At 62.2% G+C, this 22,721-nt stretch overlaps 2 protein-coding genes across 3 annotated transcripts; one reads left to right on the plus strand and one right to left on the minus strand.

Annotated features, from left to right (window-relative positions):
- Nucleotides 1-328: 328 nt before the first annotated feature.
- Rrp1 (ribosomal RNA processing 1) lies at nucleotides 329-11,240 on the minus strand. Its single transcript, XM_048346163.1, has 13 exons — nucleotides 11,073-11,240; nucleotides 10,268-10,350; nucleotides 9,309-9,366; nucleotides 7,650-7,735; nucleotides 6,759-6,820; nucleotides 5,104-5,233; nucleotides 4,911-4,975; nucleotides 4,436-4,638; nucleotides 3,868-3,947; nucleotides 3,201-3,298; nucleotides 2,490-2,509; nucleotides 1,580-1,687; nucleotides 329-957 (listed from the first exon to the last, which is right to left on the minus strand). The coding sequence occupies exons 1-13, from the start codon at nucleotides 11,203-11,205 to the stop codon at nucleotides 719-721; spliced, it is 1,365 nt and encodes a 454-aa protein (XP_048202120.1). The 5' UTR covers nucleotides 11,206-11,240; the 3' UTR covers nucleotides 329-718.
- A 4,474-nt stretch (nucleotides 11,241-15,714) lies between these two features.
- Cstb (cystatin B) lies at nucleotides 15,715-20,200 on the plus strand. Of its 2 annotated transcripts, XM_048346168.1 has the most exons (4): nucleotides 15,715-15,855; nucleotides 19,116-19,217; nucleotides 19,354-19,484; nucleotides 20,196-20,200. In XM_048346168.1, the coding sequence occupies exons 1-3, from the start codon at nucleotides 15,790-15,792 to the stop codon at nucleotides 19,480-19,482; spliced, it is 297 nt and encodes a 98-aa protein (XP_048202125.1). In that variant the 5' UTR covers nucleotides 15,715-15,789; the 3' UTR covers nucleotides 19,483-19,484; nucleotides 20,196-20,200. The 2 variants fall into 2 exon arrangements, with proteins under 2 accessions (XP_048202125.1, XP_048202124.1); XM_048346167.1 differs by lacking the exon at nucleotides 20,196-20,200 and having other exon boundaries at nucleotides 19,354-19,696.
- The last annotated feature ends 2,521 nt before the right edge of the window (nucleotides 20,201-22,721 follow it).

Below are 22,721 nucleotides of genomic sequence, written 5' to 3' on the forward strand. Positions count from 1 at the left end.
TGAAGTCATGCTGGGTGGACTATACCCATGGGACACGGCACTGCCCTTCCCCCCCCCCAGCCTCATCTATAGAACGCATGGACAGAGGCGGCCCCCAGACTCTCAACCTCAGCCCCGTGAGCCCAGATCGGAGGAACAGGCAATCCTGCACAGGCATCACCACGGCAACAAGCCTGGGGACCCCACCCCCTCCTGCAGAATCCCAGCCAAGTTCGCACGTGGGAAGATGCCAGTCCACCCCGAGGACTCGGCTCCGGGGCTGCCGTCACCACGCACGTCCCACGCACAGAAGAAGCCACGCCACTTTCACGGGGGGTTTATTGCACAGGTGGCTCAGGCAGGTGACCTCAACGTGCACAGTCTTCCTGTCCGAGGCAGGGTCTCACTGTGCAGCCCCAGCTGACCTTGAACTCGTGATCTCATGATCCTTCCGCCTCAGCTTCCCACGTGGCTGTGGTTACAGGCCCGCGCCGCCACGCCCCTGTGGGTGGCATGGGAACCTCGAGCGTTTGTGCTTCAGCAGTCCTCACACGCGGGCGGTGGCTGCAGGGAGGACAGCGCCGAGGGCCCCCGCTCGCCCCCCCGTCCCGCGCGCGCATGCGCGGCTTCTCCCCCGCAGCAGCTCGGGAGGCGCTGGAGCGCGCCCGGCATCCGGTGCCCTGTTCAACGCGATGCCCATGAGGCACCGGGCAGGGCTGGGCCTCCGGGGCTGGCCTGCTCACTCCTGGCCCTCGGGCGTCCGCGTCCGCTTCCTCCTCCTGCCTGGCTGCTGGACGCCCGCCTTCTTCGCTCGGGCGCCGGGCGGCTGTCGCGGCTTCTTCCTCCTCCTCCTCCTCCCGTGAGCCCCCGTCTGGCTGCCGGGCTCTGCCCGCGCTGCGGGCCGGGCCCTCTTCCTGCTCCTCTTCCTCTTGGTCCCCACACCTGGCTCTGGACTCGGGACCTCCTCCTCTCCTTCCCCTGTGACAACAGCCCGGCTGTGACCACACGCCAGCCCCAGCAGCCGGGGGGTTGGGGTGGGGTTGGGGTGGGGGGGAGAGAGGGGCACAGCAAGCTCGGCCGTGCCCCCGAGCACGGGCCCAGAGGGGTGAGACTCCTGGAGGGCAGAAGGGAGCAGGGCCAAGGGGACCAGTGTCCAGGGAGCCAAGCCCAGGCCACCAAAGGGACCCGGCAGCTCCCCCGGGGCAGGCCGAGGGCATGGAGGGCAGAGAGCACGCGCGGCCGCAGGAAGGCTTTCCAACCCAGCCAGGGCCAGCACCCCACACAGCCCACCGCCGGGGCCGGCAGACACCCCAAGCCCGTGCTGTCAGACACTGGCCCCACGCCTGTGGCCTCCATGCAAGAGGGTGGGCGGACAGCGAGGACACAGCCAGTCCAGAGACAGGCCCGTCCAGGGTACCAGCGGGCAGCAGCCCCTCACCCCGGGGCCCAGGGCGCGGGCACTTGCGCCTGGAGGGGAGCCAGCGTGTGCCGGACAGAGCTGCCCAGGTGGGGGACAGCGAGGCAGCAGCCCGCAGAGCCGCCCAGCTGAGCACCGTGGGGGCAGCGAGAGGCAGGGGGCACCTCCCGCCTCCGGCCCTACCTCCCTCCTGCGGTGACGAGGGCAAACTCCTCTTCTTCTTCCGCTTGCGCCTCCCTTCCAGAAGCTTCTTGTAGGCTCTTTCTGGAATGTCATCCTCAGGGAAGTTGCCTGGGAAGCCAAGGGTGGGCTGGGTGCACGCACAAGCGCCCCAGCACCCCACAAGGGTGACTCTCAGACGCACAAGCGCCCCAGCACCCCACAAGGGTGACTCTCAGGCCAGACACAAGTTGTTCAGTGACCGGCTCTCACACCTGTGCTGCCTTGACAGCCAATGCCTGGAGCTGTTCAAGGTCAAGGTCTACCACAGGCCGGGCTGGGCAGGGAACGAGAAGTGGGCAGTAGAGGCCGCCGCACCCTGGTGAGTCCCCGCGCACCAACACGCACCGGTGCCCGTGGACACTGGAGGTTTGCACGCGTGCCGATACCAGGGCTTAAGTCGAGAGCCCGGGCGCTGTCCCTGAGCTTCTTTGCTCAAGGCCAGGGCTCCACCCTGAGCCGCAGCGCCACTTCCAGCTGTGTCTATTGTAGCTAAGAGTCCATGGACTCTCCCGCCCGTGCCGGCTGGCTTCACACCGGGCCGGCAGGTGCGCTGCGGGAAGCCGACCATTCCCCGGGCAGCGCGTGACAGACGAGGCCTCACACGTAACACGCGCAGCTGCCGGGAAAAGCCGCCGGCTGGGCTGCACATCCCAAACCGTGCAACAGCCTCCCAGGAGCTCACGCAGGGCGAGTGAGCACACGCCACACCGGAGCCACGCGGCTTCATGGGGGGGGGGGCACGGGGGACACCTCTGTGCAAACAGGGAAGGAGGTGGCGCCCCTCAATCCCCCAGCCCCACCCCTCCCCACAGACCCTTCACGCCGCGGCAGGACGTGCGGACAGCCGCTCAGTGTCCAGTCAGATCCTCACCTCCAGCCAGCTCCTGAAACCTGCGGGAGAAACCCCCGTCACCACCGGGCTCTGCGCGAGGGCGCGGGCAGCGCGGACACAGCCCCGGCCCCGCGCGGCCGCTGCAGGGCAGACAGCGCCCAGGGAGGAGCCACAGCAACGGCGGCCGCTGCAGGGCAGACAGCGCCCAGGGAGGAGCCGCAGCAACGGCGGCCGCTGCAGGGCAGACAGACAGCGCCCAGGGAGGAGCCGCAGCAACGGCGGCCGCTGCAGGGCAGACAGCGCCCAGGGAGGAGCCACAGCAACGGCGGCCGCTGCAGGGCAGACAGCGCCCAGGGAGGAGCCGCAGCAACGGCGGCCGCTGCAGGGCAGACAGCGCCCAGGGAGGAGCCACGGCAACGGCGGCCGCTGCAGGGCAGACAGCGCCCAGGGAGGAGCCACGGCAACGGCCAACGGCGGCCGCTGCAGGGCAGACAGCGCCCAGGGAGGAGCCGCTGCAGGGCAGACAGCGCCCAGGGAGGAGCCGCTGCAGGGCAGACAGCGCCCAGGGAGGAGCCACAGCAACGGCGGCCGCTGCAGGGCAGACAGACAGCGCCCAGGGAGGAGACACAGCAACGGCGGCCGCTGCAGGGCAGACAGCGCCCAGGGAGGAGCCACAGCAACGGCGGCCGCTGCAGGGCAGACAGCGCCCAGGGAGGAGCCACAGCAAAGGCAGTGCGGCGCGGCACTCACTTCCGGATCACCTTGTAGAGCCGCTTCCGGTTCTGGGGAGGGATGCTCTCCTGACTGGCCAGCTCGAACAGTCTGTTAGCGACCGCCTCGTAGTCAAACTGTGTCAGAGAGAGACGGGCAGGGGTGAGGTCAGCCACCCCCCCAGCCACGCGGGCCCAGGAGAGAGGGCGCTGGGTGCGGCTCGAGCTTCTGCTCAGCCCTGAGGCTGCGTCTGTCCCCGCCCTTCCGGGCCCTTCCGGGCAGTGGCGGCCGGCGGCCTGCAGGGGGCGCCCACGCCCCAGGCCCGGCCCCCACGGCCACACCCGGCACGCCCGACTGTGGAAGCGGCGCGGCACTCTGAGGGTCGTCTCATGCAGCCCGCTTACACCAACGTCCCGAACCCCAGACCCTGGCCAACGTGGTGGGCAGTCAGTGAGACCGTCCTCAGTATCTGACGTTTCCAACTTGCCACGTGACTGCCCACGCGCTGGCCACTCCACACGTGTCACCTCGCTTCATCCGGCCTGGCACGCCAGTGAGGGAGGCGATTCGGGGGAGGCGGCGTCGGGACCGCCAGCCCTGGGAATGCCGCGGGGCGGAACGTGGGCCACCCCAACACCCGCCTCCCGCAGACACACAGGCCCGGGGACCCCGCCCCCTCCCCAGGGCCCGCCGCCCCTGGGCCTACCTGGAGCACGGGGCCGGTGCTCTCCTCGTCCCCGCCTCTCTGCCCCTTGGCCCCCTCAGGGTCAGCCCGACAGCCGGAGCCTAGAACGAGAGACCGTGCCACTCAGAGCCCCGAGTCCAGGTGTGCCTGCGGCCCCAGAGCACAGGCGGGCCTTCAGGAGGGCAGCAGAGGGGGCGTCAGAAGGGCTGAGACAGGCGTGCTGGGGGCCAGGCGCCGTGGCTCACACCTGCAATCCCAGCTCAGGAGGCTGAGATCTAGAGTCTCACTGTGGAAGGCCAGCCTGGGCAGAAAAGGCTTCAACATTAAATCTCCAACGAACCAGCCAAAATGCTAGACTGGAGGCACAGCTAGGGGGTAGAGCACAGCCGCGAGCAAGAAAGCAGAGCCAGAGCACAAGGCCCTGAGTTCAACTCCGATCCCAGCGCGTGCCCATCTACACAGGTGACACGCACGTGCGTGCGCGCACACACACACACAGCACCTTCTGCTAGTGCGCTACAGCCGACTGGATGACGAGGGGCCGGCGGAGCAGCCGCTGAGCGGGACGGCATGCACGCTGGGTCCTCACCTGCAGACAGGCTCCTCGATGGCATTTCCTGCTCACTCTCGCTCTCATCACTACCGTCACCACTGTCACCATCGTCACCGTCTGACCCCGCGTCCTCCCCGTTCTGCGCATCCAACTCGCTCATCAGGTCTTCGATGGCCAGCGGGGCCTGCTCCACAATCGCCTCCAAGATGCCCCGGGTGATGTTGTGCAAAACCAGGGAGCTGAGGGCAGCGCAAGGCAGAAAGCCCGTCCGCCTGGGGTCAGCCTGGGCCGGGAGCAGCCCCCGGCTCCCTGCCCCCCAGACCCCCGCACCGGGGTCCCAGCCCCCGGTTCCCCCCGCCCGGCGGTCCCAGCCCCCGGCTCCCTGCCCCCCAGCCCCCCCGCCCGGCGGTCCCAGCCCCCGGCTCCCCCCGCCTGGCGGTCCCAGCCCCCGGCTCCCCGCCCCGCCCCCCCCCCGCCCCGCGGCGGCCCCAGCCCCCAGGCCCACGCTCACTCCTGGGTGCAGGCTGCGATCCTGCAGAAGGGGTCGATGAGCTGCAGGTTCTGGTCGGCGGTGAGCTGTGAGCAAGGACACACGGGTGCGGGGGGGGGGGGTCAGCCCGGGCACAAGCACGCAGTGCGGTGCGGGGGGGAGGGGTCAGCCCAGGCACAAGCACGCGGCCCACCCGCTGCAGGCGGCTCCTCACCTCCGCAGCGCCCACTTTGCTCAGCTCCTCCAGGAAGATCTCTAGGAAGTGGCTCTTCACCCCATTGGGGGCCTCGCTGTCCGGGTGCAGAATCTCCGTGGTCAGCAGGTCCAGCAGCTGCTCGACGAGTCTGAGGAAAGGAGAGGACAGGTTCGGCAGCAGGCGCGGAGGACACAGGTCCCCCAGGACCTGGTGAGAACGCACAGCCCTGTCCACCCCGCAAGTGGACGCCGGGCACCGTCCCCCAGCCCCCCAGCCCCGGCGGAGGAGGCCACCCCATCCGTCATCAGGGCGCCAGCCCGAGTCTGCACCCGGGTGGTCGCACAGGGTGTCCCTGTCTCACGTGGGGAGGGCAGGCACCGCTCGGCAGTGTCCAGCAGGGCTGGGGCCACAGCCCCGGCTCTACCCCAGGACCGCACCCAGCACCAGCTCCGCTCCACGCGGTGCAACAGGCAGGCCCCGGCTCTACCCCAGGACCGCACCCAGCACCGGCTCCGTTCCACACGGTGCAACAGGCAGGCCCCGGCTCTACCCCAGGACCGCACCCAGCACCAGCTCCGCTCCACACAGTGCAACAGGCAGGCCCCGGCTCTACCCCAGGACCGCACCCAGCACCGGCTCCGCTCCACGCGGTGCAACAGGCAGGCCCCGGCTCTTCTGTGCACCCAGCCCTGGCTCAGAGCCTAGAGCACTGGACAGCAAGCAACCTAGGGGTACCCCAAACTGGGGGGGCGCTGACAGGGGGCGCCGACAGTGCAGATACTCCCCACCTGGGTCTGTAAGGGGGGCTTTTCCAGAAATCCCTCAACAACGTCCACACACAAAAATCACACTGGCTGCAGTAAACAAAAACCAACCTACCGGGCTGGGGATATAGCCTAGTGGCAAGAGTGCCTGCCTCGGATACACGAGGCCCTAGGTTCGATTCCCCAGCACCACATATACAGAAAACGGCCAGAAGCGGCGCTGTGGCTCAAGTGGCAGAGTGCTAGCCTTGAGCGGGAAGAAGCCAGGGACAGTGCTCAGGCCCTGAGTCCAAGGCCCACGACTGGCCAAAAAAAAAAAAACAAAAAAAAAACCAACCTACCGAACAAATAAAAACCTTAGGAAAAAGGAACAGAGGCCAGATGGGGATTGGGACAGGCAAGAAGAACCAGAGGCTGGACAGGAATTCACCCCAGGAGGAGGGGAGGAGGGGGAAGGGGAAGGGGAGGGGAGGGCCGGGTCAGGTCTTCCTAGGACCCTCACAGCAGCCACTAGTTACCAGGTCTTTAAAAAAAAAAAAAAGAAACGTCTTCACTGCTGGGCACTGGTGCTCACATCTATGATCTTAGAAACTCAGGCGCCTGACACCTGAGGATAGCAATTCGAAGCCAGTTTGGGGCAGAAAAGTCCATGAGACTCATTTCCAATTCACCAGCAAAAAGCTGGAACTGGAGGAATACCTCAAGTGGTAGAGCACCAGCCTTCAGGAGAAAAACCCAAGTGAGAGCAAGAGGCCCCGAGTTCAAGCCCCAGTACACACATACACATGCGCGTGCGCACACACACACACACACGATATGCTTTCACTTGCAGCCCCTTTTAGGAGCAGCCCTTAAAGAGCAAGGGCGCCTCCCACACCGCCTGGGCCCAGACTCGTCGGGGGGACTCACCGCTCCTCCCATCCTCCGCTTTTCACCGCCTTGAAGGACTCGTTCAGGACCATCCGCATGAGCTTGGGCACAAAGGACCGGGTTAGTGCAAGTGTGGCACCGTCACCCAGCCCTCTGGAGGGGAGGGGAGGCCATCTTCAGCCCCCAAAGCACACTGAGACCCGGCAGAGCTGCTGCTGGGGTGGAGGCCCTGGGCACCCGTGAGAACGGGAAGCCAGGCTCGCTGCCATGGGTCTAGCGCTGACACGGAGGGGCCTACTTTGAATGGAGGACAGGGCAAGCACTAGAGCTCCCCTCGAAGCCCGGCGTGGAGCTGGCAGCTCTTCTCTTCCCAAGCTCCCCAGCAGAGTGGCAGCTACTGTGTCGGCGAGCCCCTCCCCCACCCACCCCCATACACGCCCACCCGAGGCGCAGTGCTACTGCACCAGCCCGGGCCACCCAGGCCTGTCCGGGGAGACGCCGGCCCCGCCCCAGCCCGGGGTAATGTGTGGGTCAGCAGCGACACCACCACCTCCAGGGATTGGGGGGCTGGGGCTCAGGCGGCAGAGCGCCTAGCATGCCTAGCATGCCCAACAACCAACAACCCACAACCCCCGTGCCGCAGAGGATGTCAGGAGCAGGACGACCCAGGAGGGAGGCGAGCCAGCGGCAGCACAGCGACCGCTTCTTGAGCATCGCGCTACAGCAGACTGGCCACAGCCCCTCGGGGCGCACCCCAAGTTCACCGTCAACGCCACCAGGGGCGCTGAGGGCGCGTGAGGCGTCGTCGGGACTCCACCTAGGCGCCCACTCCCCGCGGGGCCAAAGCCTGCTGGCGCGCAGGCAGGGGCAGTCCACACGGCCCCCGCTCAAGCCAGGACCCCGGGGCTCAAGGACTCGCCGCGCCCTCACCATGTAGAACTTGTCCAGCCGCAGTCTGTCGATGCCTGCCCACTCTCGGTTCATGGTCTGCCAAAAGGCCTGGAGGAACAGGTGCCCTAGAGGAAGAGAGTCCAGCTCACACCTGAGCCGAGGGGTGGGGGGGTGGGGGGTGACCTGGAGGGACAGGCAGAGTCATGGGCGGGGGTAGGAGGTACAGAGGGCAGCCTTCCCAGGACGTCCCAGGTTCTCAGCAGGGCTGGGCAGACAGCCTGTGTACTGAGCTAAGCCATGACACTAGGTGGCTGGGGGCTGGAGCAGGGGATCAAGGCAGAGCCCTTGCCTAGCATGCATAAGGCTCTGGGTCCATTCCCTAGTGCTTTAAATAATCAATCAGTAATAAGAGTCTTGAAAAGTACCTGGTTGAAAACACAGAGCTTTAAGCACCACAGAGAGAACACAGCATACAGCTCAGCCCAAACTGCCGTGGTGCTTTCCCAAAAACGGCTCAGAGTAAGCAGTATGGCCAGCAAGAGAAGTGAGAGGGCTGGGCAGGTGGCTGAGCGGTAGAGAGCCTGCTTTAGCACGCATGAAGCCCTGGGTCCAACTCCTCAGCACCACAAAGGAAAAGCGAGCAGTGGTGCCGCCGCAGCTCAAGGAGCAAAAGTGTAGGTACAATGTCCATGCCCTCAATTCAAACTCAAGGAGTGGCAAAAAAGAAAGAAAAGGGGGGAGGGGAGAGCGGGAAAAGAAAAAAAAAGAAAAGAAAAAGCAGTGGGAGTGACCTGGGCCACATCCACCCTGGACCCCCTTCACTCCCCGGCCTGGGCCGAGGGCCTCCTGCTCTCTAAGTAGGGCCTGCTGGGAGGTTATGCCTGTAGCGTACGTAACTGACTACTCCTCCAGATACAGAGACCAGTATCAGACAAAGCCACCAGGGGCCTAACTGTGTCCCCTAAAACTCATATAGAAGCCCTAATTCTCAGTACCTCAAAATGTGGTTATAGCAGACACAGGATTTTTGCAGAGATAATCCAAAGTAAAGTAGGGTTGTTAGGGTGGGTTCTAATCCGGTCTACCTGGTGTTCTTACAAGAGGCTGGGCTAGGCTCTAGTGGCTCATGCTTGGAATCCCAGCTACTCAGGAGGCCGACATTAAGGAATCTCAGTTCAAAGCCAGCCCAGGCACACAAATCCAGAGACCTTATCTCCAAATAACCAATAAAAAACCAGAAGTAAACTCAAACAAGCAAACAAACAGAAGTATGACTCAAGGGGAAGAGCGCCAGCCTGAGACGCCCACACTCAGGCCGCACCCCACAGCTGGGCTCACTGGACCAGAGAATGAACATCGGGACATTTAAAGAGTCCCTAAGCAAGCAAGGTGACAACTACTCAGGAAAAAACAAGGAGTTACACAAACACAAAGTAGGCATTTCACCGCTGCCAGGTCTAGAATGCAGTCTAAGTCTGTGCTACCACACTAGCTTTTCGTTTCCACTGTAAGACGAAGGACCCAGCCTGTGACTCGGAGGCTGAGTGTGCGTGTAACCTGGCACAGTGCTCCCTGGCACTGGGAGCATGTTTCACAGGGGAGGTTTAGAGCGTGAAAGCTTGTGTCCCGTGGCTTTGTTTGTGGGAGAGTCTGGCTGATTACAAAGGGGCTTCCCGAACTCCAGCTGTGTGTACTCACGTGCCTCCGTGGTCTGAAAAGCATGAATGAGCTGGGCAATGGTCCTTCCCAGTTCTTCCTGTGCAAGAAAGAACAAAACACCCCTCAAGTCCTGAAGCACAGTGCACACTGTGGGCCAACATACCCCACTGTCTATTCACTCACTCAACAAAGAGAACTGGCCTCTGGGGGCTCCGCCTAGGGCAGAGAGTTTGGTTTCTCCTCTGAAGCTAGGGCAATGGACCAGCCCGTGTCACTCAGGACAGCAGGGGGGCATGGGAGATGGAAGCTATGGGACACAGCCACCTTGCCAGCAGGAAACAAGGCCAATCAGACCCAGGGGTCAAGTTCTACCTGCCCGCCTTTTGGTATCAAGCAGCACTGGAAACACTTGCTAAGGTGCAAGATTCCAGGACCTCTGGAGATAGTTGTTTAGCAGGCACAGAACACAGGGCCTCTCGATGCATGAGTTTCCCTATCCCTTGGATTTTTTTTTTATTATTATTTCAAGACTGTTTTCTCCAGGCTCTAGAGCTTCATGCCTGCCTTCCTAGCTACTGAAGGAGGCTGAGATCTGAAGACCATAGTTTGAAGCCTGCCCAAGCAGATAAATCCATGAAACTCTGTCTCCAATTAACCAGTGGAAACCAGAAGAAAACGTAAAGCTCATGTAGTAGAGTGCCAGCCTTAGGTGGAAAAGGCCAAACAAGAGAGGAGCCCTGAGTTCAAGTCCCAGTACCAGCGTGCATGAGTGCACGCACCCACAACTGGTTTCAACCAAGTCAGGACACCTATGAAACCCACCCCACCCATGGCCCATGTCACCATAGCAAGGGACCATGTTGGTCCTCAGTCAGTACCAGGACCCTGCCAGCTGCCCAGAATAAGGCATGGAGGCTGCACAGCCCCTTCTAGAGCCTCTGGGCCTGCTACAATGGGCCACGTGCTCACATCCTCCCTGCACGCCTCCCGATGCTCACCTGCAGAAGCGGCTTGTCCTGCATCCACAGGCAGTAGAACAGCCCCTTCCATATCTTCAGCAGCTCATCATGTGTGAAGCCACCTGCACCACAACATCCACATTGGACTAGAGGAGTCCTGAGTGTGCCATGGAGACTCAGGACCCGGTGGGCCACTGGGAAACACTGCTCCCACCTAGGCAGTCCTCGAGAACGAGGCAGACGCCCGGGATGAATGCGCAGGGATAACACCCTACACAGTGGCAAGGAGGGCTTTCCTTGACGGTCTCGCGTCAGGCGGAAATATACTCAAGAGGTTCGATCAGGATGGCAAAGGAGACGGTAACCGAGATCCCTGCTGAGCTTCCTAAAGCCCAGGTGTAGGCCCCGTACCAGGGGCTGGGATCGGACCGCGCGCAGCTAGAATGGGCAGTTGACGATGGGGCTGGGAAGCGCGGGCACAATGAGCACTCATCAAGGGGCTCGTTCTCGGCCCTCAAGGAGGGGCACGGGCGAATTGGAGAACCATCTGGGAAGCACACTAGCACCCATCCACTGAGGGCGTGGGGGCTCCTGGGGGAAATGGGCGGCCGAGGCACAGCAAGGGCGGGAGTGGACGCCGGATACCCGGGTCGAGGGGCTGAGGGATGGGAGGTGGGCTCGCACCGGAACCACGCAGGCGGAGCGGGGCGACGGTGCACGCGGTGGGACCGGCCTGCGGGGCCCGCCCGCCCGCGGCCCCGCCCCTCCCCGCCCCGCTCCCGCTCGCGGCCGGCTCCGCGCCCCGGGCCCGCCCCGCCCGCCCGCCCGCCCGGCTCCGGCCTACCGGCGGCCCGCTGTGTCCGGGCGACGATGTACTTCCGAAGCTTGCGCACCGCCCGGTCCCGGGTCACCTGCTCGTTCCCCGCCAGGCGCTGCGCCAGCTGGATCTCGGGCGGGAGCTGCACTCGCGACCCCATGGCGTCCACCGAGAGCCCCACGGGATCCGCGCTCCGCCGCCGGCGTGCGCGTGACGTCACAGGCCCGCGCCGACACGGAAGCCAGGGCAGCCAATGGGGAGGCGCGCGTGTGACGTCACGGGTCCGCGCCGGCGCACGCGCCACGTGGACCGTGGCGCAGAGGTAGAGCGCTTGCCTGGCACGTACGAAGCCCCGGGTTGGAGTCCTCGGTACCACGCGCACGCGCACACAGAAACCACTGTCAGACCTGAGGGTCGGGGTTCGAAGGCCAGCGCGGCTAGCCTTGAGCAAAAGAGCTCAGGGACAGCGCCCAGGCCCAGGGTTCAAGCTCCACAACCAGCAGCAGAGGAGGGCGGGGGGGGGGGGGGGCGGGGGGAGAGCCATGAGACCCACGGATGGACAAGCAAGGCCCACACTGGAGAGGTTCAAACGGGAAGCTTGGAGGTGTCTTGAGGAGTGATGGTCGGGATGCTTTCATAGAATGGGGTGCTGTTAACCTGGGTCGGGGCAGGGCACACCACTTAAGATGGAAGACCGTTGTCCGAAATTGAAGTTGCCCTGCCGGTGTTTAGGGGTGGCTTTCTGGATACGCCTGCTACACGAGATCCTGACTCGGGTTGTGTGGCAATGTCTTCTCATGCCCTGGGCAGAGGGTTCCTGGAAGACAGATTGCTCCTTGTTGGAAGTGAGTGGCAGGTGCCCACATGTTTCAAGTAGGAGGGGGACACCTGTGGAAGCAGCCAAAGGCCGCCCCCGTGAGGAGGGGCAAGGCTGTTTACTGCGGGTTTGCTGTGTGGGCAGAAGCGGAGGCAGGCGGGGACAGGAAAGCTGCCTGCCAGCTCTCATCCCCCCTGCCGGGCACAATTCAATAAATCAGAAACAAGACTTTAAAAGTAAGATGGGCAATTCAAAGAAATAAGTTATCTTAAGGAAAGCAGCAGCAGGCTTACTGGCTTGCCAGAAAAGCTACAGACCTGTGGACAGGGGCTCATTATTACTGGACTCTGCCTCTGGACACACCACAGACCAAGGTGGAGAGCCAAGGTGGCGGGGCAGGGCAGGCCACTTAAGATGGAAGACCGTTGTCCAAAGTTGAAGTTGCCCAGCTGGTGTTTAGGGGTGGCTTAGACAATGGGTGGTGGCAGTTTGTGGGTGCCTTCTCACAGGTGGCTTGTGGCCAAATGGCACAAACCTGATCCCAATCAGCTCAGATGCTTTTCAATTCTGGAATTTTCTGTTCTGGAAATCTTAGGGTCAAAGATCATTATCAGTCACGAGATGCTTTTCATTTCTGCAGATCACAAGAAAATGAGGGGACAATACAAAGCAGTTACTGATAACTAGTGTAGTTTCTTAAGTTTTTTTTTTATTATTATAAAGGTGATATACAAAGGGGTTACAGGTAATTAATACATTTCTTTTTGGACAATGTCACTTCTTTCCTTGTTCTCCCCATTTTTCTCTCCCATCCCCACCTACAAGTTGTACAATTCAACAGTGTCTAGTGAGTACCACTGGACAGTTTTCAAAGTAGCATACATTAGTTGTAGGAGGAATCTCATTGAGACATTTTCATCTATGTATACAATGCATTCCAATCAATCTCATCCTGTCTATCACTTTCCTTACCCTTCTTCCACTTCCTAAAACATTTTTTTTCTCTTTTGCCAAGCCTGGGGCTTGAACTCAGGGTTTGGGTGCTGTCCTTGAGATTTTTTTTTTTTAAACAGAATTTCATTTTTTATTTTATTTATTTTTGTCAGTCCTGGGCCAGGGCCTGAGCACCATCCCTGGTTTCTTTTTGCTCAAGGCTAGCACTCTGCCACTTGACCCACAGCACCACTTCTAGCCGTTTTCTATATATGTATACGAGGCAAGCACTCTTGCCACTAGGCCACATTCCCAGCCCTGTCCTTGAGATTCTTCTACTCAAAGCAAGAGCTCTCCCACTTGAGCCACAGTGCCACTTCTGGCTTTTTTTTTTTTTTTAGCTTATTGGAGATAAGAGTCTCAGACTTTCCTGTGCAGGCTGGCTTCAAATCACAGTCCTCTTCTGAAACAATTTCAATAGGTTGCATGGCTATTTTCATACATGAAAGTACTTCAGTCATATTCATCCAGCCTTTTTTTTTTTTTTGCCAGTCCTAGGCTGTGAACTCAGGGCCTGAGCACTGTCCATGGCTTCTTTTTTGCTCAAGGCTAGCACTCTGCCATCTGAGCCACAGCGCCACTTCTGGCCGTTTTCTGTATATGTGGTGCTGGGGAATTGAACCCAGGGCCTCATGTATACAAGGCAGGCTCTCTTGCCACTAGGCCATATCCCCAGCCCCCCCCCCCTTTTTTTTAATCTTAGAAGTACAAGAACCGGAAGCCATACTAGGGCAGTTGCTTTCTGGATATGCCTGCTACACGAGATCCTGACTCAGATTGTGTGGCAATGTCTTCTCATGCCCTGGGCAGAGGGTTCCTGGAAGATAGATGCTCCTTGTTGGAAGTGAGTGGCAGGTGCCCACATGTTTCAAGTAGGAGGGGGACACCTGTGGAAGCAGCCAAAGGCCGTCCCAGTGAGGACTGGCAAGGTTTGCTGTGTTGGCAGAAGCGGAGGCAGGCGGGGACAGGAAAGCTGCCTGCCAGCTCTCATCCCCCCTGCCCGGCACAATTCAGTAAATCAGAAACAAGACTTCAAAAGTAAGATGGGCAATTCAAAGAAAGAAGTTATCGGGGGCTGGGAATATGGCCTAATGGTAAAGTACTTGCCTCGTATACATGAAGCCCTAGGTTCGATTCCCCAGCACCACATATATAGAAAAAGCCAGAAGTGGCGCTGTGGCTCAAGTGTCAGAGTGCTAGCCTTGAGCAAAAAGCAGCTCAGGGACAGTGCTCAGGCCCTGAGTCTAAGCCCCAGGACTGGAAAAAAAAAAATAAATAAAATGACTTTCACATTAAAAAAAAAAGAAATTATCTTAAGGAAAAATAATGCCTGGACAGAAAATAAGTGTAAGAATGTCCATCACAGAATTTTGAAGCAGTTTCATTGCCCAGCCTCCACCTACAGCAGCCGGGAGGACACGTGGGTCAGAGGCCAGGCCAAGCAGCAGCAGCCGCATGGGGGGGGGGCCTCCCGGCGAGCCCGCCTGTGCACCTAAAGGCCCTCACTTGGGAAGGAGAACTTGAGGATGGTGACAGCTGAAGGACTGACCCCCACCCAGTTTTCTCAGGCCCATGCAGGCATCAGGCAGAACCCCAGGTAGATGCTGCCTGCTTTGATGTGCAGGCAGGCAAATCACCTAAGCCCAGCTGTAAACAATCCACCAGGCATCCAAGGAAAAGCCACCAACCAGACCTAGTGGCGCTCTCAATAACCTCCGCCTCCTTGCTCAGACCCCTTGAAAGCCTGCTCCCAAATGCACCTCCTCGCACAACCTCCAAACCCGCAGGAAGGTCTGCGCCCCTAAACAGAAAGCTGTTGATGGAGTCCGGCCTATTCCGTTCTCCTCCATTTTTCCAACAACAGCAGGCTGCCCCGCGGCACCTGGGTCCTTCAAAGCTTGGGGCCCAGGCGCTTACCCAGGTAGGTCCTGGGAAGCTTTCCTGGCTGGACCATGGGGTACCACACTGTCCCGCGAGAGGCCAGCCGGGGCTCATCCTGCCTCTGGGTAAGTTGCTAAACTGAAAGTTACTTTATTCTTCCACAAAAAGGACAAAAAACCAGCTGTGCATGCCGTGGATTGTTGCGGGGTTTGGAAAAGGTGCCAGGTAGATAAAGTGACCAAGATGTGACCTCGACTCAGGGATGACTGGGCCAGCCGCTGTCCGGATCTGTGCCTCACGGAGCAAGGGGCCAGCGGGGCCAGCTGTGCCCCGGGTTCAGAGGAGGCCCACCTCGGCTGGAAATGGGGGCCTAGTGGTAGAGTGCTTGCCTAGCACTAGGGCATGAAGCCTGGGTGTGACCCCTCAGCACCCCAGAAAAGGCCCGGAGTGGCGCTGTGGCTCAGTGCTCAGGCCCAGAGTTCAAGCCCCAGGGCTGGCAAAAGAAAAGGAAGAGGCCCACCTGTCACCCCGTCTCACACGCTGCTCCTGCCCGGGCCCCAAGGCCCACGCCCGGCCCTCACCCAGGGTCTCGGGTGGTTCCGCCCCTGGCAGCCCCAAGGCCGGCCTCCTCACCCAAGCCACCCCGGAGCTGGGAGGCGCCGGCGCCCCGCACACTTCCGGCGTGACGGGGTCGCGGGGTCGGGCCCCCCCCTCCCCCCGGGCCCAGCCTGCGCCCGGGGCCCGGCGCGAAGCCTCGGCGGGCGAACCCCGACGCGCCCCGAGCCGCCCCTGGGCCCGACGTAGCGCGAGGCCCCGCCCCTTCCCGGTCGGGAGGGGCGGCCCCGCCCAGGGGGCGTGGCCAGCGCGGGGTCCCCTGACCACCCCGCGCCGCGCCGTCACGGGTTCCGCGCCGTCCGCGTCTGAGTCCGCCGCGCCGCCCGCCCGCCCTCCGGTCCGCCGCGCCGCCCGCCCTCCGGTCCGCCGCGCCGCCCGCCCGCCCGCCCGCCCTCCGGTCCGCCGCGCCGCCCGCCCGCCCGCCCGCCCGCCGCCACCATGATGTGCGGCGCGCCCTCCGCCACCAAGGTGGCCACCGCCGAGACCCAGAACATCGCCGACCAGGTGACCGGGGCGGGGGGGGGGGGGTGACGGGCGGAGCGGGGCCTCGCCCTCCTCCGGGGCTGCCGAGCCCGGGAGGCCCAGGCCAGGCTCCCGCCCCTCCGCTCCGGGCTCCGGGGCCCCGCGGAGGAGGTTAGACCCACCGGCCCCCGCCTGTCAGTGCCGGGCGGGGTCGGGGTGGCCGGACGGTCCGCCCTGGGGCCCGGGGGCTGAGGGGCCGGGGCGCAGTGCTCCCCGGACGGAGCTCAGCCACCTGCACCCCGGGGGCGGCCCCTGGTGCACAGCCTGGGCTGCGCAGGGAGCTCGAGGCCAGCGGAGGCTACGTGGAAAGACCGTGTCCCCAGTAGGTAGGTGTGTGTGCGTGTGTGTGCGTGTGTCCTTTGTGCTTCTCTTACTCTAGAACTGTTTCAAACTGTAAATTTGAAATCATCTCCAAATAAAAATGACCCAGGCGACCCAGATTCCAGGGCAGCCCTGGCTCCACACCGAGACCTTGCCTCAAGATGGGGGGGTGGGTGGTGGTGGATAAAACGAGCTGGGGTGTGTAGCACAGTCGTAAAGCACCTCCTTTTCTAAAGTTAAAAAGAAGTTGGAAGCCAGGGCAGACTGCAGAGCTGGGTTCTCCCTCGGCTTCCCCATCTGCAAGTGGTATCCTTACAGGGTGGGTGGGTGGAGGGGGCTGGCTCTCCCTGGAGCGCCCCCCCCCCCAGTCAGTCCCTGTGGGACTGCTGGTTAACAAGGCTCAGATTCTTTGCAAGCAAGAAAAGATTCTGGGTTTTATAGAAAGAAAACATACTTGTCTTGAAGTCCCCCCACCCCAAGCCCTGTGGCAGGCCACAGTGTCACAACCCGGGTGGTGTGCTGTCCGACTGCAGCTGACATGGTGAGTCAGCTCCATGAGATTGTGCAAAGGAGCTGGTTCAGATGCAACTTGCCCTAGGAGGCCACCGCCCCTTGCCTGGTTCCTCCTTGCTCGCCTTCCTCTTCCTCCCCGCAGCCGCTGCAGCCCCAGCCACCTTACCTCCCCCCCCGCCCCCCGCCTGTCCCCTCACTCAAGAAATCCGTCCCAAGTTCTTAAAAAAATCCTTGATGCCACTGGGGTTTGAACTCAGGACTTTAAGCCTTTGGTCATAGTTTTTTTTTGTTTTTGTTTTTCCCCAGTCCTGGGGCTTGAACTCAGGGCCTGAGCACTGTCTCTGGCTTCCTTTTGCTCAAGGCTAGCACTCTGCCACTTGAGCCACAGTGCCACTTCTGGCCATTTTCTGTATATGTGGTGCTGGGGAATTGAACCCAGGGCTTCATGTATACATGGCGAGCTCTCTACCACTAGGCCACATTCCTAGCCCTTTGTTTTGTTTTTGTCCTGAAACTTTACAGACTTTCCTGCCTGCGCCTGGCTCACAACAACAATCCTCAGATCTCAGCCTCCTGAGCCCCTAGGTGGGTTACAGGAGTGAGGCACCAGCCTCAGGCTTACTCATAATTCAAGCTCAGGCGGGACAGGAGGGTTGGCCATGGGGAGGGGGGTGGACACAAGAGGGGTGGGGACTGCAGCTCTGCTGTGGGGAGCAATCTTAAGACAGGCAGCGGAAGGCCCCTTCACCCACCAGGTGTCTGATTAAACTAAAACTCCCAGTGCTCAGCTTCATGACACAAAAGCGTGTCTGTCTTAAAAAGAAAAATTGATGTCTGGGAATGTGGCTTAGCGGTTGAGTGAAGCTCTGGGTTTGATTCTTCGGTTCCACATAAACAGAAAGAGCCAGAAGTGGCGCTGTGGCTTAGTGGTAGAGCGCTAGCCTTGAACAAAAGAAGCTCAGGGACAGTGCCTAAGCTCTGAGTTTAAGACCCAGGACTGACACAAGCCAGCCAGGCTCACACCTGTAATCCTTGCTACTCAGGAGGCTGAGCTCTGAGGACCTTGAAGTTGATCATCTCCTGAAAGATAAAGACTGTAGGAATCAGAACCGGGTCAGAAATATGTTTACTGTTTGATTCAGAGTGAGTCAGCCTCTCTGCTGTAAAGAAGCCACTGTTCCCACCCCCCCCACATCCTGCCTGTCACACACCCCACCTGCACACCCCCACCCCACCCCCACCTGTACACACCCCACCCCCACCTGTACACACTACCCACCTGTACACATCCCACCTGTACACACCCCACCCCTACACACCCCGCCCCACCCCACCTGCACCCCCCACACCCCACCCCTACACACCCCACCTGTACACACCCCCACCCACCTGTGCACACCCACTACCCAGCTGTACACATCCCACCTGCACACACCCCACCCCTACACACCCCGCCCCACCCCACCTGCACCCCCCCCCACACCTCACCCACATACATCTCACCCACAAAGATCCACCTGCACAGTGGTTTACTGGAAATAAAGAGTCTCACAGACGTTCCTTCCCGGACTGGCTTTGAGCCAGGATCCTCAGATCTCAGCCTCCTGAGTAGCCAGGGTTACTGGTGTGACCCACGTGTGCCCCGCGTGATAAGAAGTTTGAAAAGATGGAAGCGAAGTGTGCAGCTCAGTAGTGCAGCATGTGCTTCGAATGCACAAGGCCTTAGGTTCAACCCCTGACACACAAAAATAACCTAAGCTGGACACCAGTGGCTCAGGCCTGTCATCCTAGCTACTTATGAGGCTGAGATCTGAGGAACATGGTTCAAAGCCAGCCTGGGCCAGAAAGTCCATGAGACTCAACAATAAACTTCCAACACAGCTGGAGGTGGAGCAGTAGGTCAAGTGGTAGAGCGCTCGCCTTAAGCAAAAAGCAGCTTGGGGACAGTGCCCAGGCCTTGGGCTCAAACCCCACAACTTACATGCGCACGCGCGTGTGCACACACACACATAATGAATTGAAAACGACACACAATTCCAAATAAGCTGCATGGTAAGTGGAAAACACTGGCTATAACCTTGTGTGTAGTGTTGTGAATCCGCAGAGAAAGGCTGAAGAACTGGCGGCCCTCAGCTTGGGGGGAGCAGCTGTCCGTGGCTCCCGCCTGTGGTCCCGGCTACTCAGGACGTGGTGATTGAGCCAGCCGGGGCAGGAGAGACCTCGGCACCACCTCCGGTTAACCACCCAAAAGCCAGGGTGGCGCTGTGGCTCCGGTGGCACAGCACCAGCCCGGCGAGGAAAAGCAACGGGGCGCCCGTTGGAGTGGACCCGGGAGGAGCCATTTTGTCCCCTCCATCGCTGCCGAGGTCACTGAGTCCGTGGCGTTCTTGTCCCTCGGTGCCCCCTAGGTGAAATCACAGCTGGAAGAGAAAGAAAACCGCAAGTTCTCTGTTTTCAAAGCCGTGTCTTTCAAGAGCCAGGTGGTGGCGGGGACCAACTACTTCATCAAGGTGGGTCCCCAGTTCTCGCGGGCCCCGGGGCGCGGTGGGGGGTGAGCGGCGTGGTGTGCACCTGGAAGGGTGCGGGGTGGGGGGACCCCAGCCCTCCGGGGACTGCGACTCACTCCACGCGTGTCTCTCTGGCCAGGTTGACGTGGGGAATGAAGAGTTTGTGCACTTAAAGGTGTTCCACAGCCTCCCCCACGAGAACAAGCCGCCCGCCCTGTCTGCCTACCAGAGCAACAAGAGCCAGCAGGACGAGCTGGGCTACTTCTAGCCGTGCCGGCGCCGGTGCCAACCGTTCACCTAGTGCCACGGCCGGAGCCCGGGAGGAAGCGGGGCTCACAGCTCGGGGGCCGGGGCCGGGCGGAGCTGCGTCTCTCACTTCGATCATGATTCCTGAATTTCACGATTGATTTTTCTTTCTCACCGTGAATGATCTTTGTTATTTTCAAAGAGCTATCTTTAAATATATATATTTTAAATGTCAATACAGCCTTTTTGTGTGGGGGATGGGGTCCTGCACGGGGCTTGAACTCTGGGCCTGGGCGCCGTCCCTGAGCTTTCCTGCTCAAGGCTAGACTAGCGCTCTACCACTTGAGCTACAGCGCCACTCCTGGTTTTGGGGGGTTCATTGGAGCTAGGAGTCCCACAGACTTTCCTGCCCGGGCTGGTTTTGAACCATGATCCTCAGGTCTCAGCCTCCTCATAGCTTGGGTTACAGGTTTTGAGCCACCCATGCCTGGCTTGGGTTTTTTGGCCCATCTTGGGGCTTGAACTCAGGGCTTGAGCACTGTCCCTGGCCTCGTTGTGCTCAAGGCTAGCACTCTGCCACTTGAGCCACAGCGCCACTTCCAGCCTTTTCTGTGTATGTGGTGCTGAGAGATCGAATCCAGGCTTGGTGCATGCTGGCTAGTGCTCCCCGGCTAAGCGATGTTCCCGGCCCGTGGCCTGTCTTTTTTATCTTGGAACTTTTCCCTTCATCTGAAGTCGGGGTGACCACCTCAGCGCCCTCCCGCGCCTGACAGCTGCCCCCCGCTGGATCACTTGCCCTGGCACTGCCTGGGAGGGAGGGCGCGGCTGGCGGGCTCCGGCGCCCTGGGCTGCCCTCGGCGGCTCCGCCAGCTCAGGTCCCGGTAGGAAAAGGCAGGGTGTGAGGACGGCCTGGCGTCCAGGGCTGCCCCCCTCCCCCCAGGCCCTGGCTCGGGCGCCTTGGGCTGGCGGCCGGGCAGGCGCTGGCCCCCAGCCTGGCTCCCCGCTCCCCGCTCCGCCCAGCCTCCTTCCACCGTGGGCGCACCCCCGAGCTGCGCGGCTACTTCCCAGCCGGGAGAGCCAGGGCCGGGCCGCCACACCCTCCCGCGCCCTTGGGCGAGATCAGGTTCCGGGACACTGGAGATGGAGCAGTGGCCCAGAGAGCTGCACGCACGTGGTACAGGAGACAAAACTGCAGGCCTGGGGGAGTAGAGCCTCCCCCCAGCCGGCCAGCGCAAGCCCCACCGCCGGCCTCTGCTGCCTCGCATGGGCAGAGCCCGGGGCCGCGCTTCCCCCCGCCCGCGCCCCCCCCCCCCCCCCCCCCCCCGCCTTCCCACGCGGCACCGGGCGGGTCCCCGAGCACGTGCCGCACCTCGAGGAGCGGCGCTTCCTGCTGCTGCACTGATGGCTTCCTGCCCTGGGCCGGAGCCGCTGCCGCCTCCCCCGTCAGACCCGACCTCCGCCTCCCCACGAGGGGCTCCGTTCTTACCCGCGCCAGGCCGGCGAGGTGCGGGAGCCGCTTCCCACCTTGCGGCGGCAGGCACGGCCAGGGGAGGAGCGGGGTGAGCCTGGGGCCCCCCCGGGCTCTGCCTCCAGGACGGCAGCCCAGATGGCCCGAGGAGCACACCCTAGGGACTCGGGGCCGGGGGGGGGGGGGTTCCGGGCCCTGGCAGGAAGGGCTCTTTGGGGTCGAGGCCGGGGGCCCGGCGAGGAGGCACTGCCTGGCGCGGTGGACACCTCTCACTGGCAGCTGGCGTCATGTGCGGGGTGCTGCCGGGTCAGGGGCTTTGCACTAGAGGCCTTGGTGCTTACGGGGCTTGCGGGAGCCCCCCTGGCCCGGGCTTGCAGGTCAAGGTGGGCCGGGTCCTGTCCTGGATGTCAGTCACCAAGGGAGCCAGCGGCACCCGGGGCCTGCCTGGGAGGCGCCCCCGAGGCGGCCAGACCCAGGCTGCAGGCAACCCGGCAGGAGCCAAGGAGCGCGGTGGCTTCTAGGGGCCAAAAGAGGAGCCTCCTGTACCCCATTCCATGTGGGATTTGTGCCGCCCGTCCTCACCCTCAGCTGGCTGAGCACCCAGTGTCTGTCCCCCCACCGTCTGTCCTCACCCTGAGGGCTCAGCACCCAGCACCCCCCCGCCCGTCCTCACCCTGAGGGCCCAGCCCCTCCGCCTAGCAGCCGTGCCGCTGGGCTGCTCCCAGGCTTCACACACAAAGGTGTGGGTGAGTCGTCACACTGTGTCCACAAGCCACAAGCAGCATGTCCCCACCAGGGGACACGGGAACTCGGCAAGCCTGGCTCCGCAGAAGGATGAGAACTGAGGACCGTGGTCCGAGCCAGCCCGGGCAGGAAAGTCTGCGAGACCCTCACCTCCAATGAACCACCGAGATCCGGAAGCAGAGCTGTGGCTCAAGTGACAGAGCACAGCCAGGACTGGGCATGAGCGTGAGTGCACACGTGCGCACACGTGCACACACGCAGACGTGAGGCTGGTCCTCAGGATCTCACAGGGCAGGGCTCCCACCTCCCTGTCTCCCCGAGTCACCCCCCAGCACCCACCCTAGGGAGCACGCGGGCTCCCCCACACAGAATGTGGGCCCCAGGCAGGGGACGGGGCTCGTCCGAGGGAGCGAGAAATCACCACGCCAACACAACGGCCATGAAAATATTTATTTGTGGATAATCACGAAGTCAGCAGGACCGTCACAAAACAGACACAACCTACACAGGCTCACAGTGCCTGGGTCTACAAACAGCACACAGGGCGGCGCGGAGCTGGGGGGGCGGGCGCGGGCGGCCACTGCGCCCCGGCAGCGGAGGCGGCCGTGGAGGAGCAGCGGAGGCGGCAAGCCGTGCTCCCATCCGGAGCCCCGGGAGCCGCCAGGGCCCGGGCCTGCGGCCGCAGCGCCGGCTCCCGCCGGCATAGCAGGGCAACCACTGGACCGAACTCCAACCACAGGTGTACACGAGGAGCGAGGCAGCCAGAGGCCAGCGCGCCGCCCGCCCGCCCGCGTTCCATGGGGTGCACGAAGAATGGCCGCGCTCGCCGCCCCGAGCCTGGCAGCGGCTCTGCTCCCACCTCCCCCCGCTGGGACGCCCTGGACACGCTGCCGAGCCCAGTGAATCCCCGCTCTGTCCGCCAGCCCCGACTGCCCCGTCCCGGCAGCTCGGCCGGGCGGCCCGGGCCACCCTCCCCTCCCGGTTCCCACCCGCCCTCCCCTGCCACTTCAGGAGCAGCCCGCGGGGCGCCCGGCGCCTCCACAGGGTCC

Source organism: Perognathus longimembris, chromosome 5, assembly GCF_023159225.1.
Source record: "Perognathus longimembris pacificus isolate PPM17 chromosome 5, ASM2315922v1, whole genome shotgun sequence".
NCBI lineage: Eukaryota > Metazoa > Chordata > Mammalia > Rodentia > Heteromyidae > Perognathus > Perognathus longimembris.

Bases quoted from the DNA above. Each gene is read 5' to 3' on its own strand.
- Rrp1 (XM_048346163.1), bottom strand. From the start codon at position 11,205: ATGGGGTCGCGAGTGCAGCTCCCGCCCGAGATCCAGCTGGCGCAGCGC. The intron at 6,821-7,649 runs GTGAGGGCGCGG...TTTGTGCCCAAG, and splicing joins GGCTGGACAAGTTCTACATG to CTCATGCGGATGGTCCTGAA. The intron at 3,948-4,435 runs GTGAGGACCCAG...CTCTCGTTCTAG, and splicing joins ATCGAGGAGCCTGTCTGCAG to GCTCCGGCTGTCGGGCTGAC.
- Cstb (XM_048346168.1), top strand. From the start codon at position 15,790: ATGATGTGCGGCGCGCCCTCCGCCACCAAGGTGGCCACCGCCGAGACC. The intron at 15,856-19,115 runs GTGACCGGGGCG...GGTGCCCCCTAG, and splicing joins CCCAGAACATCGCCGACCAG to GTGAAATCACAGCTGGAAGA. The intron at 19,218-19,353 runs GTGGGTCCCCAG...CTCTCTGGCCAG, and splicing joins GGACCAACTACTTCATCAAG to GTTGACGTGGGGAATGAAGA.